The sequence below is a fragment of the Sceloporus occidentalis genome, unplaced genomic scaffold (assembly GCF_023333645.1).
Source record: "Sceloporus occidentalis isolate IW3139 unplaced genomic scaffold, rSceOcc1.0.p SCAF_30, whole genome shotgun sequence".
Classification (NCBI taxonomy): Eukaryota; Metazoa; Chordata; class Lepidosauria; order Squamata; family Phrynosomatidae; genus Sceloporus; species Sceloporus occidentalis.
In genome coordinates this window covers 6,043,780-6,058,140 of record NW_028317010.1, presented here as the reverse complement: position 1 = coordinate 6,058,140, position 14,361 = coordinate 6,043,780, and the positions used below count along the sequence as shown (strand labels likewise).

The 14,361-nt window shown below is 42.1% G+C and overlaps 2 protein-coding genes across 3 annotated transcripts; one reads left to right on the top strand and one right to left on the bottom strand.

The window, feature by feature from the left end:
* The first annotated feature begins 1,567 nt into the window (after positions 1-1,567).
* Positions 1,568-4,634, top strand: LOC149298972 (L-seryl-tRNA(Sec) kinase-like). Its single transcript, XM_089486800.1, has 6 exons — positions 1,568-1,783; positions 2,459-2,750; positions 3,202-3,397; positions 3,630-3,705; positions 3,952-4,045; positions 4,435-4,634. Exons 1-6 carry the CDS (start codon positions 1,568-1,570, stop codon positions 4,632-4,634), a joined length of 1,074 nt encoding a protein of 357 aa, XP_089342926.1.
* Positions 4,635-6,081: 1,447 nt separating this feature from the next.
* Positions 6,082-9,653, bottom strand: LOC149298971 (zinc finger protein Pegasus). 2 transcript variants are annotated; one of them, XM_089486972.1, is made up of 3 exons: positions 9,521-9,653; positions 7,549-7,788; positions 6,082-7,034 (listed from the first exon to the last, which is right to left on the bottom strand). In XM_089486972.1, exons 1-3 carry the CDS (start codon positions 9,651-9,653, stop codon positions 6,082-6,084), a joined length of 1,326 nt encoding a protein of 441 aa, XP_089343098.1. The 2 variants fall into 2 exon arrangements, with proteins under 2 accessions (XP_089343098.1, XP_089343100.1); XM_089486974.1 differs by having other exon boundaries at positions 7,549-7,731.
* Positions 9,654-14,361: the final 4,708 nt, after the last annotated feature.

Genomic DNA, 14,361 nt, shown 5'->3' with positions numbered 1-14,361 from the left:
TGGAATCACAGCTGCAGCCCTTATACAACACTCTCCGGGTGTTGAAGAATTTCAGCAAAAGGTTCGATAGGGGGCGCTCGTGTATTCCGTTCCGTATAAATAAAATGAAAAAATACAAAAGAAAAACAAAAATAAATAGTGCAGGTGTACAAAAATGTGATGTGCCCTGCGTGTTGCAGATTTTACACTCACATTGTTTATGTGGTTCAATGCGTCAAACAGGTGTACTCTCAGGGTCGACGTATGGGGTATATATCCGAGAAAGAAACAAGAGAGGAACCAATAGTGTATATTGTATATATCGCTGGAGGCGCAACAAGTGGAGTAATACTTACACTAACACCAGTGTCAAGGTGCCCGTAGTAGTTGGTGACGTTTTGGTCACATGCGTATCCTCCTCTGTTTGGTGAATCCGATGATAAATATTGGTGGGTGTGTGGTGCATCAAACAGCCACTGTCCACATGAGATGTGTGGTAAAAAATATATTTATTCCAAGGTAGCAATGAGCTGGATCTATAACAGATGCAGCTTAAAAAATGGGCAACTAAAATAAATAAAATCAATAAAAACAATAAAATAATAAAAAGGCACTGGTGCAAATAAAAAATGATAAGTCCAAAAAAAGTCACTCAACGCGTTTCGCCATAACAGGCTTCATCAGGAGTATTTTCTGCTCGTGTACTAATCACAGTGTGAGCAGTACAGGGGTGATCAGGGATTTTTCCTCCCTCTTCTAAAAAATGAAAAAGATCTATTATGTGAAAAAACACATAAAAAAAACTCCATTATAAACAACCCATTGATGTCACCATCACACCGCTGGCATCCGCAAGATCTCAAGAGTATCTCTATTCATATTTTAGTAATATATTTAAAAATTATAACTAAAAGCTTTTACTACCATGAAACGCCCAAAAGGCTACCCGGAGACCCCCTTGCGCGATGTGGGTAGGAGGTCCCGCTAACATCAGTGGGCGTTCTAGTTGTATTTTTAATGAGGATGTGGGTGGGGAGCGCGGCGTGTTGCAACACCGCCACCCAGAGTTTCCCTTTAGTGACCTGGAGAAGCAGCGATTCCGAGAAACGGCCATAAGTATTAAAAAAAAATAATACAATTTATTAGCAGTAATTATTTTTACGTTTTATGTACTTTCAGAATTAGGCTTGTACCACCAGCCCTATCCGTCACAACAAACAACAATGGGACCTTTAGGACAAGAAATCTGGTTATGCATTCAATATAAAATGCATACATTATATATATATATATATATATATATATATATATATATATATATATATATATATATATATATATATATCACCCATTAAAACATCTCGCTAAAGAAATAAAAAATGCCTCCAGCCACCCCTCTAACTGCACCTATTAAAATAAAACGGGTAAAGAGATTTATGAAAAACTACAAATCCCAGAATTCTCGAGTTTATACGGAAATAAATTACGAAAGGAAGTCAACAATGATTGGAGGAGTCACATGTTATGCAGCGTGACGGCGCTTGCGCGTGTTTACTAAGCGGCTGTGTCGGTGTGTGAGCCCAGGCGTATGCGGCGGCTTGCAATATGTCTCCTCTGCGGGCTCCCTGGTTCGGGAAAGTCGACTTTAGCGCGGTCTCTGGAAAAACACTGGCTCAGCGAGTCGGTTTTTGTTATCACGTACGATGACGTAATCACGGCTGACTCGTTTACAGAGGGGCCCCGCAGAGCCCTCGGCGAGTCTCGCGAGATTTCTAGCTTGTCGGCGGAACCCGAGAGAGATGAGGCAGGTCAACGACCCATTTCCGTGTGGTACAATTGGTGTCTTTGTCATGCAGAGTGCGTCCTACCCTAGCCCAGAAGTGTCTATTCTGTACATCAACACTGCTTGTCCGGTTGAATAAAGTGCCCCAAGTACGAGGTGCACAATCCGGTTCATACGTGCTTCCGTTCTCTTTTATCATACATTATACAACCCAGTAGGCTTCCCATGCAAGACTTAGGGTGGCCCTGGAGGGTCTCTTATAATGACATCTCTGAATTTGCTATACGTTATGCGGAGTAATCTTAGTCCTGTCTTGCAGAAGAAGCCCCCTGGTGTTGGTGACCGTTATGCACGGTGATAACGGGGATCTGAAATGGTTAAAACTCGTACAGACAAACACAAATAATCAATAGAGCCGGCACGGGTCGCTGCTGATCAGACCCTGATTATAGCTGCTATCCAAACTGTCCCTGCCGCCTAAAAGACAACGTTAATTGGTGTATCTAATAAAAAACATTTTTCTTTTAAGATTCACGGCAGTTTTTAATTTAATTGGAATAAAAGTTTTGCGCTTGCATGTCTGTTTTCTTGCACCAGCGGACATTTACAACCATTGCAGATGTTAAAATGGATCCCAATTTGTCCCAAAGCATTTTATGACCTCGATAAATGTGTATACTTTCTCATCTTTTCTAGACTTCTGTCTGGAAGCAGCACCGTCAACAGATATTGGGCTACCTCGAGCATCTTATTGTGGCCGTTCTTAACTCTTCTGGTTTAGTATGTCCCGAAAGTAGATCAGAGGAAACGTGGCATCGGTTCGTTGATTGTCTGGCACGTCAAGGCTTAGTATCTCCTGCAAGGTTGGATGATGGTTCTCCGTGCCACGTTACAAATATCCCCGAAAACAATGCTACTTGCCTTGTGCTGGATGATAATTTTTATTACCAGAGTATGCGATACGAAGTTTATCAACTGGCGCGCAAATGTGAGTACCTCCTAAATGCAACCTGTATGTGATCTGTGTTTCCATTATGTCACAATAGTGTTGTAAAGAAGAGTTGGATGGTGGCCAGGGTGCAGGTACCGTGCAGCAATGTTTAAAAAGCAGCCTTATCACCATAGCAACCATTGGCCTTGTGCTGTCGGCAGATGCATTCCATTGGTTGGATACCCTTGGAACTCCCCCAGAGCCCTGTTTTTAAACATAATCTCTTCCTGGTGTTTGTAGTCATCTTCGTCCCCAGCTTCTTATAGCCATCCTTGTCATTAAACGGCTTCCCATTGTTATCTTTGTCCCCAGCAGCCAGTCTCTTTCAGAGTCCCTCGTGCGCCCCTTACCAAATCTGCTTTGCCGCAGTACTAGATCAAGACTTTTACAACAATCCGTTTTGTTTAAAAACATCTTTTTTAACAGATGTAACAATTTCTCTTAACAGATTCATTAGGTTTCTGCCAGATCTACTTACAGTGTCCTGTAGAGTGCTGCCTGATGAGGAATAGAAGCAGAGCTGTTCCTGTGCCAGACCAAACCATTTGGCTTATGGAGAAAAAAATGGAGATTCCAAATCCAAGGAAAAACACATGGGAGCAAAACAGCTTGATCCTTGACAGCTCGGCTCTGACAGAAGAGAAGTACGAATCGGGGAATGAGAAACGGCATTTCCCCTCGATGGCGCTGCTTTGTATATGCCTCGGACAACTACCCAAATATCTGATAAGATCAGTTGTAGTAAATAAAGAAATGTTGTATACAAATAGTTAGGATTTATAAATTTGGCGGTGTTGTTGCAGAGACTGTCTTTAGTACCTTTTTTTACAAGACAGGTGCTTTTTTCTGATTTAGACTAATATTTCTTTCTTAAAGTCCAGGAATTTCTGGCCTGCTGAAAGAAGCTGTTGAAAACCCTTTAAGGCCACTACAAGAAGACTCTATGGACAAGGTATGGAAGTTAGTGGAGCGAACTCTTTTCATGGAAAACACACCGCGAAGTAAAGAGTATTTTATTTATTAAAACCAGTTCCATTTTTTAGCAACAAGCAACCTTTTGCCAGGCTTGTTTGTCCTCTTTGAATGTTGAACCTATACCTGTGGCCATCCAGGGGCTCCCTATCCCCTAAGAGGTGATCCTCCTTTAGCTGTGTGCATAGTAGTGCATCTGTTTTCTTTACTCTGTGTCTGCAAACAGGACAAGGACCGAGCTGTCTGCGCAGCCAACATTCTCCATCAGGCAGACCAGAGTCTTCGAAGATCAATTTCCGAGACCATGCAGTCAGTGAAAGGTGGGGGTGCGGTCTGAGCCACGGACGTCTTTCATTCTGTGGTTTGGTAAAATGTTTTACCCGGTTTTCTATGTACTTTAATATTTTTAGGTTGGAATGTTGTCTTCCTGTGGGTCACCATGAAAGTAGCAGTATAACTACTAGAGACAGATTTCTAGTGATTAAATATTAAAGGGGTATTATTGGGGATGGAATTGCATCTCAGGTGTGCATATTCTCTTTATTTCATATAAACATTCTAGCCACTTCTTTTGATCCTCCAAAACACAGAGAAGAATGCTAACAAGCTAACGTTGTCCTGTTTCTGTAAAAAATGTTGAAAAGCCATACTGGGAGAAATCGTTAAGGTGTTAGATGTTTTATATTTTTATTTTATCGCTGTATTTTAGGCACAATTTCTGTGCAGGAAATGAAGCTCGTAGCACAGGAGCTGCACGGTGCAAAATCCAGACTTCTGGAGCAACTGAAGCAAAGTATGTCACAAAAGGAACTGCTGGCATTTGGGGCACACACAGCTAACGATACGCTTTTCTTGTTTAAAGAACAGACAGAACACATTGTATATCCATATTTGTGTAAAGCCACATGAATTGTTCAACTATCCACAACACTGTTATGTGTTCCAAGGCATTCCCTCTCTGTACCTAAGTTCAAGCAGATATCCATAACTGTATAAAGCAGTAAGATGGGAAATGAATAGAGTAACAGCGTCTATAAAGGATACTATTCAAAACATACATTTCTGTGAAAAGCTGCGCATATCTTAAACGCACTTTTACATTTTAATGTTTAAGAGTAAAAGTTATATTTTTTGATGGCGTTCCTTTATTTTGTTGCTTTTCTGTACTAGAAAGTCATTGTAAAACTAGCCGTAGAGAGGATTCTGTTCCCATTCCGTTTACTGTTAAACACATTAAATGATGTGTTACGAGTACCCCAAAAAAGTGAAGACAACCGCAATTGTTGGTGAGCTGAACATCTGAACGCACAAATCTCTTTGGAAATGGACAACCCCAATGAGCTTCTCCTGCAGGAAGGGCAGATCTCTCCCTGCATAAAGACATCATTAAATGTCATTCGAGAAATCCACCGCCTTTAACTCTGTTCAGAGGGTTTGGGCCTTTGGAATGCATAATGATGTCAGGGAGCTAAAACTGTTATAGTCTCGGGTTAGTTAATTGATCCCTGAGATGTTTCATGAAAAGGGTTTTTCCTCCTAGAAGAGGAAACCATATTTTCATACAAAATGCATGGTTTATATGTAAATTGTTGAAACACCAGTTAAACAGATTTCCGTTCAATAACTGGAATTGCCATTAACAGGACAGCGCAACAGATGACTAAAGTACACAATGGCGGCCGGACCATGACACGTGAAAGCGATCACAAGTATAAGGTGTGAATAGACAATCAGGTTTATTTTATGCAGTGATGGGTTATGAAGCAGTTTAAATCTTTGGGGAAACACGCAACATGCTGTGAATGTATCACAGAGATATATATACGTAACAACCGTGAGGGGACATATTGAAAAGAAAACAAATAACAAAACACAGAATTGTGGCAAGCATCTTTTGCATCACTTCTTTAAAAGCTGTCTTATAGGAATAAGATCCAGTAAAAGGCATCACAACCAAATACATACAAATTTTGTTTGTGAGAAACATCGTTTTCCTGCAAAATGAATGACCACATCAGTCAATCGGTGGATATACACCAGAGCCCCCACCTGCACAGCAGACAGATGGGAAGACTGCTAATTGACAGATGCCTCATGGTGGCAACTGCCAACATCATACGTGTTTCTTCATGAAAACATACGGAAGCGGGTCTTGGCAGCAAAACGTGGAAAGCTTGTAATGCATTTTTTGCCATCTCCATTTTAAAACACTTTTGAATTATGCGTTCTCACGCACCGTCCAGGCACACGAGGAGCACAGATTATATTTACATCATATACAAACCTCAGACGGCAGACGCCGCAGCAGACTGTCTTCAGAGGTCGGGTTTAAAAACAGGCCACAGTTCGTATAAAGTCAGTGTTGGCTGTGTTGACCTCGTGCAAAGTGGCAGGCAAAGTCATATTTGTTTTTACACTTGCAGCCACATATGTTGCATTGGAAGGGGTTTTCAAAGCCGTGGCAGCCCATGTGGATGGTGTACAGTATGTTATCTGCAAAGTACATGTCACAATGCTGGCAGTGGTGCAGGAGCTGAGGGTCTTGTACGGGCAGGGCTGGGGCAGGAGTGCTAGGCTGACTGTTGCTGATGCTAGGAGTGCTGGTTCGCCCGCTGCGTTCGCTGCTTGGCCCAGCCATGGGGCTACAGTTTCTGTGGTTGTGGGAAGGCCGCACCTCGGGGCTGGCTGGAGAGGAGCTTTGTGCCACGCTGGTAGAGACGGCTGCAGCAGATGCACAGGATGGAGGAGGAGGCTGCTGGATCATAAAGGGCTTTTCGTCAGTACAGGGTCCTGTGTCAGGAGAGGCGGGATTTTGGGTGTCTGGTGGAAGGCTGGAGAGTTGTCCAGCTAAAGTAGACAACTGGTTTAATGGGTTGTCCACCAAGAGCTCCTGGGGATCTCGTGACAGCCCTACTCCATGAGATGCCTTTGCTAGGTTTTCATATGCTTCATTGGCGTTGATGCTGGGTATTTCATGGGAAAAGTCACTCAAGTAGTCAGGCTTGTGCACCACCAAGGACGGCGGGTTAAGGTTAATCAGAGTCCTGCGGGTGTAGCCCAGGCTGCTCACTTTCTTCTGAAGGACACCCCACATTTTCTTATTCCCAAGAGATGGACGTGTACCTTTGATGGGTAACATCTTATGCTTGCGTCGACGGTGATGGGACAAGTTGCTTCGATCGCTGCAGCGGAAGGAACATAACTCACACTTATATGGCTTTTCCCCAGTGTGAGATCGCATGTGAGCCTCTAAGTGTCGTTCATATGCAGATGCAAATGGGCACAAGTGACAACGGTGCGGCTTTTCACCTGCAAAAAAAAAAAGTTTCATTTCGTCAAGCATGACGGTTTTATCTTTTTGGAGATACCTGGCTTAAAAGTAAGCTACTCTTATTTAAAAATTGCTGAAATCTGAAGCAAAACCGACATAACGTTTTCTGCGCTGACGTTACTACACCTCGCACTTAACAAAACTAGAGAATAATGTAAAAGGGAAGAAGAATAGTCATACAAATCCTGACAATTGGAACTTGCTGGTTGCCCCCAGTGGTATACACATAAAGTAGGGTTGTATTACAAATTTATTACCATAATTGTAAAAAAAAAAAAAAATGTTGTGAAAGTAGACAACAAGGCACATTTGGTGAAGGCATACTCTGTGTTTTCTATCTTACTTGCTTTGTGAGCCTTTGTGATATTATAGTACTTTTGTTTGGAGGTTTACTTCTACTGTCTCATATTGCTATTTTCCTTGAAAAACACACCCTGCACGCTGTCAGACAATACTCCAGGTTCCCACAAGCACACACAGATAGACACCTACCTGTGTGTATGCGAATGTGTTCTATTAGACGAGCAGTGCCTTTGCTAGCATAGTTACAGTAACGACATTTTAGTTTCCCATCATAAGTCCTCTCAAAGCCATCCACCAGCATTCCAGCGCTCTCATCCAGAGACACCTCCACAGAAGGGTGGTCCAGCCCATTCTGATCGCTGTCTGTCCCAGCTGCCGGTAGAGCAAGGCACGGAGAGTTAGCGGTGAGCACATCGTGGTTTTGTGGCCCTGATTTATAAAAAGTAAGTCAATGAATAGCACCTCCCTGTTGTATGTTCGGCAAGGGAAACAATAGTAAGAATCTTAGTAAGATAGGACATACAGCTAGCTGGGGAACGAGACAATTCATGCAATCATGGAGTTATACTTTTTTTTTTTTTTTTTTATATATATCATTACAGTCTAAATAAAAAAAAATCTTGAAATTGTGCACAGTCTCTGAACACTGGCCCTGTCACTGAATACATAATCTCTGCATTAACCTGCGCTCGACTATCGGACATAACTACTGCATCCTGCGACAGTGAGCAGGACGTTGCATCCTCTTTATTTTACAGACAGGCACGTTTCACTTCTGATACACGAAAGATCCAAAATGTCTAATAACAGCCTGGGCACTCCCATCTCAGCAGGCGCCAGCATGTTACCCTGCACTGACAGATTAAGTGCAATGGCGCTCTGTATGAGAGCCATTATACTTACAGCGTCTGAATGCCTCCACTTGTGCTTCATGCAGTACAGATCGCAGAGGGTCTGTACAGACCCCGCTAGGGTACCTGCTGACCAATCCCCTGCTGCTGATCACACATACCATGAACTACTACTGTAAGATCATAGTAAGGAGAAGGACAAATAGTTACTCCCTATTTGGAAGCAAAAAATATATAATAAAAATAGCAATAAAAAAAAATGTATGTCCTCATGATAACACTGGTTACAAGAATGATCCCTGAAGTGTATCAAGACCCTGAAAGGACCTCTAGTCATGTTGCACAGCTCTCTCATGAGTACTGCAAAAACAGAATCAACATTGGCACCTATCCTGAAGGAGAAATCCTTAGCAAAACGTATTTTAGTCCCCCCAGTGCCAACATTTTAGTCCTAAAAAGTATATGCTTGAATATTGTTTAACCACTTCAGTACTAAGGGTTTTAATTCTGTATTTTTTTGCCATTATTACCATAAATGACCATAATCAAGATTCTCCTTTTCTGTGTGAAAACACACACACACACAAATTACACATCCTTTTTTAGGACAAATAGGGTTTTCTTTAAAAGCCAAAGAAACACACAAAACGTAAAAATTACATTTAAAAAATATATACTACGGTAGAACCCCCCCCACACACACACACATTTTTTGCAGTTTCGCTTAGGAACCTTCTCAGTCTTATATGGGCCTTTGGGGATCTCTTATGGAAACACCTGACCGCGCAACCTGTCTTTCAGGGTATAATGGTGTGTGATCGCTCGCCCAGAGCGCCGTTACACTCAATGTGTCAGCAGGAAGCCCGTGATGCTAGAATTTGCTGATAGGGGAGAGTCCAGGCTGTCCAAGCGCAAAAATGGCTGGATGTAACGCTACATCCTAAAGGACATTTTGCCTCACATAAAAAGCTGTCAATATATTGAGTCAACCATTTGGCCCCTTTAAAATATTTGTAGCAAATGATGTCATTTTTTCTGACTCTGCTGCTCAGGGGTGATCCCAGTATGCCGCGGAGCCCCAAGCACACGTTCCTATTGGCTGCTCATTAAACAGCTTTTCAAATGTAAGCATGTCTTCTGTATCTGGACAGACTCTGTGGTTGACCCTTCAAATTGTACTCTTAAAGGTCCACTACACACAAAAACACAGATTAGGGGGCCAGACTGTTCCTTTAAGTTTGTGACCTGAAATGTTCCAACTTCAAATAAAAAGTAATCCGTATAGTATGAAAGAAACACTTGCTACGTACCTCCTGGCAGCGTGTCGCCCTCTTTGTCGCCGCTTACGGACCCAGAGATCATATTGACGTGGTGTGTTTGTTGCGTGAGGTATTCCTGGAAATCCTTAACAAAGTCCAGCGGTTCTGGCTTCTTTTCACCCATATTCAGTCTTGTTGTTTCCAGAGTGCTCCCTGCCTGAATAACCGAAAAGAAAATCATTGGTTTATTTTGCTTCACGCAGTAGATCCCGTTTGCTATAAATGTGGGTACAGCCCCTGTTGAAACCCACCTTTTTACATTTTAAAAATTAACGTTAAGTTTAGCAAACCTTTTAATTAAATGCACCCCTTTAAATGCATAAGGACATTATATTAGGCTTTCTTATATATGATATGTGGCCTCTTTTCTTTATATGCGTACTATTAATTGCTATATTATTACATAAATATTTATTTGTATAAAACACATTCCAGTTTAAATACAATGCAGGATAAAAGTGTCTTTATAGCCTTTATCACTATACAGAATAGTGTCTAATGCATTGTAAGTGCCTTTTTCTGTTCTTTTAGGACACACAGAGAAATTTTATTATTCACAAAATATAAAAGTTTCCTAAATCTGTAATTTCACATGAAGTGTGCATATTAAACCTGAGATCTGACAGCATAAGCTTTATCAGATAAAATGGACAGACCGGATTTCTATGTATTGGCTACTTATCTGGAGTACTATGGGGGTTTAAGGGGGACAGCAAACGATTGACGTTGGTAGGGATTCTGCCTGGTTGAAGTCACAGGGTAGGGTGAAATAATAAATTCAGAGTTTCGTTGCTTACTGTGTCTGGCAGTCTCTGGGTTTGAACTAGTAATGACGGGGAATCCTGTAGTGAATGAGCTCAACTTCTTGTCTCGTTTGATGTTGGTGGGATAATGTGATCAACAGGATTGCTCTCTAACCATGTTCTTTGGTATCTATTCACTGAAAGGCTAACATTGGCAGCCCCTAGCCAGAAGGACCGAGCTGGCCCTTCATAACTTAATATCTCAGGAGAATTTGGATACATCTATCTCAGTGATTTAACTAAGCATTATACAGGGCCATTTAAGCTCTTCCTGCGGCCTTCGTAATGTACGGTGAGTTTAGGAGTTACACAACTCTTCAGGAAAGTCTCCAGGTGACTCATTTAGTGAATAAAGCTTTGTCTCAGTAACCAACAATCCAGCAAAAAAAATTGTGTTTGCAATCTTAAAGCATTATTATAAGCACAAGGATACTATGTTCGTGTTTAAAAAGCAATACTCTTTTACTAATGGTGCTACATGGCAAAGTGCTTCATTCAGAGAAGCTGCTGGCTGCTAGAAATAGTAAGACATTTGATACAGATCTTTCTATTCCAGTTTTCCTGATGAAGTAGATAGAACACAGAGTAAGGGATGCACTCAGAGACTGTTGGTGACTGTTTATTATATCTTTAGTCGCATTCAGTGGTGTGTGTGCGAATGTGTGTGTGTGTGTGTGTGAATGTGTAGTGTGTGTCAAAGGCCGACCCACCAATGCCAACACATGGTTCAGTGTACCCAAGCCCCTGTCGCATCCATGTGCGATATTTGCAGAACACTGAAGCTCTGTGTGTGTTCCGCACTGGGTGGCCTGAGAGAAACAGCGCATGCAGGGCTTTCACCACTCCTTCCGTAAAGCATCTTAAAGCCTCGCTGATTACAATATCATTTAGAGGAAGAAAATATATAGCTGGCCAAACAGCACATATATATATATATAGTTTCCTATCCAACTGTTACGGTTAGCGGAAACATCAGAGCTATTGAGGGCGTACAAGCTAATTCACATTCAGTTTTGCAAACTCTAATGTTCTCAAGCTGCCATTAAGAAGTTGTCCCATATTCCAGCAAAACAAAGAAGTGGCTTAGTTTAACAGTAAGTGAAACGTCGATCTGTATTTATAAAGGGCAGAATTCAACACATGGAGCAGTCGCTACATTAATGTCATGTTTCATCGCGTGTCCCTGGCTTGCTCTTTTTGGCAATTTGCTCTTGGTTGAGGCGGATGAAGAGGTAATGCGGTGAGTGGCATTTTCTGGATATCAAAGTTCTGTTTACCCACCATGTGCCATAGATAGACACATAACATCTCTATAGACCCCCTGGCCTATACAAAGCACCAATTCCAGGCGAAAATGAATGGGAATTTACTGTTCCATGGCTATAACTGAAGCTTTATAAATGATTTACCAAAAGTGTTAATTTTTTCTGTACAGACGGAAAAGACTATTTTTTTTAAAAAATACAGCAGTCTTACTGAATGTTTTCCACTAGTCTCACATTAAATATGTCAAAATGTCTGACATATGAATGCCATATTCATATCTGCTATGAATGCTGCGTATCAGAATCATTAGCGCAGAACCAAACTATATAATAATCCCCGCATGTCCTTGGAACATTATTTAAAGTGTACAGATTCCGCAAGAACCATTTAAACATACACATACAATTTGGTGGCAGGTAAGAATTAAGCCTATCATCTGCCTACTTTAAAAGCTCAAACCACATCAGTCCTCGGTCTTAGATTCAGGATAGCCCTATCCCATGCAAGTTTAAATTCCATTACTAAAAATATGAGACACTCGCAAATCTTACAAACTTCAGGCCAGTCTTTAACACGGATTGTCCGCCAATAAGTTCACTTCTCAAATTCCAAACGACAACCCCGACGTATCGCCGCCGTGTAAAATGCATTTTAGGCTACTAATGGACTTTAGCAACATCATCAATAATAATGAACACAACGCAGGACGGCTCTCTGTGTCATTTGGAAGATGTTTATTTCCAGGTTACTTTGTTACATAGTATCGAATAATACAGCGCTGGGGTTAATGATGCCCTGAGCATTCTTTGCACTAACATTTTCTGGCTACAATTTGTCCCCCCCCCGATCATATACATGCACTGTTTTAATGGGAGGGCCATGACTTCTACACCCGTTCTGATTCTAGTGACGATCTTTTTGCCGTCAGGTTGCGTGAGTGCTGCGTATACGTTGAGGCATAGAATACTGCTTTTGTTATGAATTTTCTGACACCCTGCAGCCTTGATGTGACGTCACGCCGTGCTAGCCCCGCCCACTTGTCGGTTTTCCTTACCGTTACCGGGAGCTCCTCACAGCGTAGAACCGCATGCCGTCCCCAGCCTGCCAAGGGGTATTCGTAATGACCGCTAACCGATAACACCGACTGCCGCTGTTGAGGGGGGCCCTCGCAAAACATAGAGCGCATGCGCCTAGGAACGCCTCTCTATGTTCACACCTCTCCGTCATGGCACCATAATCCGCAATGCACGCTGGGAATTGTAGTACGTTTACAGTTGAGGCGCTTCAAAGGTTACCATAGGAACCTGGGCAGTGGCGGCTTTGAATAGAAAATCAGGGGCATCAAGGACTCTGTATAACTCTTGAGAAGAAAAGAAAAAACAATACGGCACAGAAGATAAATAATTCAAAAGTCATTTTCCATACCTGTATTTTTTATTTTTTTTTCGGATGCATAAGCGAGGGACTGCCAACACCTCATCTAAACACAGATAGCGCTGTACGAAACATGAATCTTTTAATAAACTTACTATTTCCGGATACCTAAGCACCACACACTATCCACAACGAGGAGCAAATATTCTGGTTTCCGGTCCCTGTTCTCGCGAGAGTGTGTGACTGTTGGAGAACGATGGCTGTTGTCTTACTTCGCAGAGCCCAGGTGAGAAGGGCATGAACTGACAGCTGGTGCAGAGCGATGGCATCGGTTTACTGATCATTGGGGGGCGGGGGGGGCTGTACATACGTGTTAAGCTAGAAATGTGTGACTCGGAGGCAATTTAAACAAAGTGTTTATTTGCAGATTTGAGGCTATAATGTAATAAAATGACCTAATTTATTATTTTATACAGTATGCTTAATGCTGGTATTTTGTTTTGTTATTTTTTGCCTGGCAATTACCCATCATAAGTAGTGAATGCATCTGAAAGCTGAGTAGCCCCTTTATAGTTTCCTGTGCACGCACCCCTATTGCAAGAACCCCTTCATGCATTTGCCTCTTTCCCCAACCTCAGCTACTTGACCTACTGCCTGCACTCACATGGTGTGCTCATCACCAGCCGGCTCATCCACAGAAAGGGCTCCTATTGGCTTAATTGGGAACACTTTCCTGCCACTGATTGGCTGTTTGACATACCGTACCGGTACGTCACGAAAGAAGCCCATTAGAACATAACATAGAATGTACCTCCTGACTTTGTTGCAGGGACATCTCCCTGTCGCTGAGTGGGAGATCAGGCTGTCTATTGACAACCTGGACTCCCTCCGTCAGCACAAGCCAGCATTGCTTGCTTCTAGCCAACTGATCATTTGTAACAGCACTCTGATACATAAAGAAGTACCAATTGGGCATTCCCACTTATTCACTGGTCACACTCACCACAAGGTTACCGAAGGACAGGAGAGTCCCAGCAGTGTCTACACCAGGGGTGGGCAATTAATTTTCCCATGGGGCCACATGAGAAATTGGAATGGTTTTAGAGGGCCAGACCTCTACAAACTACAAACTCCGAAGCCTTGTCCATTTTGTTAACTTATGTGCTGTTTAATAAAGTTATTCAAGCCTACGTCATTGGTAGAGGTGCTTGAATAAGTAAGGCCTGAATAACTATTAGCACAGCACAGAAGTGAACAAAATGAACAAGGCTTCGGAGTGCATACCGTATTTTTCGCTCTATAAGACGCACCTGCTGATAAGACGCACCTAGATTTTAGAGGAGAAAAAAAAGGAAAAAATATTTTGAGCTAAAAAATGGGCTAAAATAT

Coding starts and splice junctions, on each gene's coding strand:
- LOC149298972 (XM_089486800.1), top strand. CDS start 1,568: ATGCGGCGGCTTGCAATATGTCTCCTCTGCGGGCTCCCTGGTTCGGGA. Junction 2,751..3,201: donor TTATCAACTGGCGCGCAAAT/GTGAGTACCTCC, acceptor TTCTCTTAACAG/ATTCATTAGGTTTCTGCCAG. Junction 3,706..3,951: donor AAGAAGACTCTATGGACAAG/GTATGGAAGTTA, acceptor GTCTGCAAACAG/GACAAGGACCGAGCTGTCTG.
- LOC149298971 (XM_089486972.1), bottom strand. CDS start 9,653: ATGGGTGAAAAGAAGCCAGAACCGCTGGACTTTGTTAAGGATTTCCAG. Junction 7,789..9,520: donor GGGCGACACGCTGCCAGGAG/GTACGTAGCAAG, acceptor TTTATAAATCAG/GGCCACAAAACCACGATGTG. Junction 7,035..7,548: donor ACACATTCGCATACACACAG/GTAGGTGTCTAT, acceptor TTTTTTTTGCAG/GTGAAAAGCCGCACCGTTGT.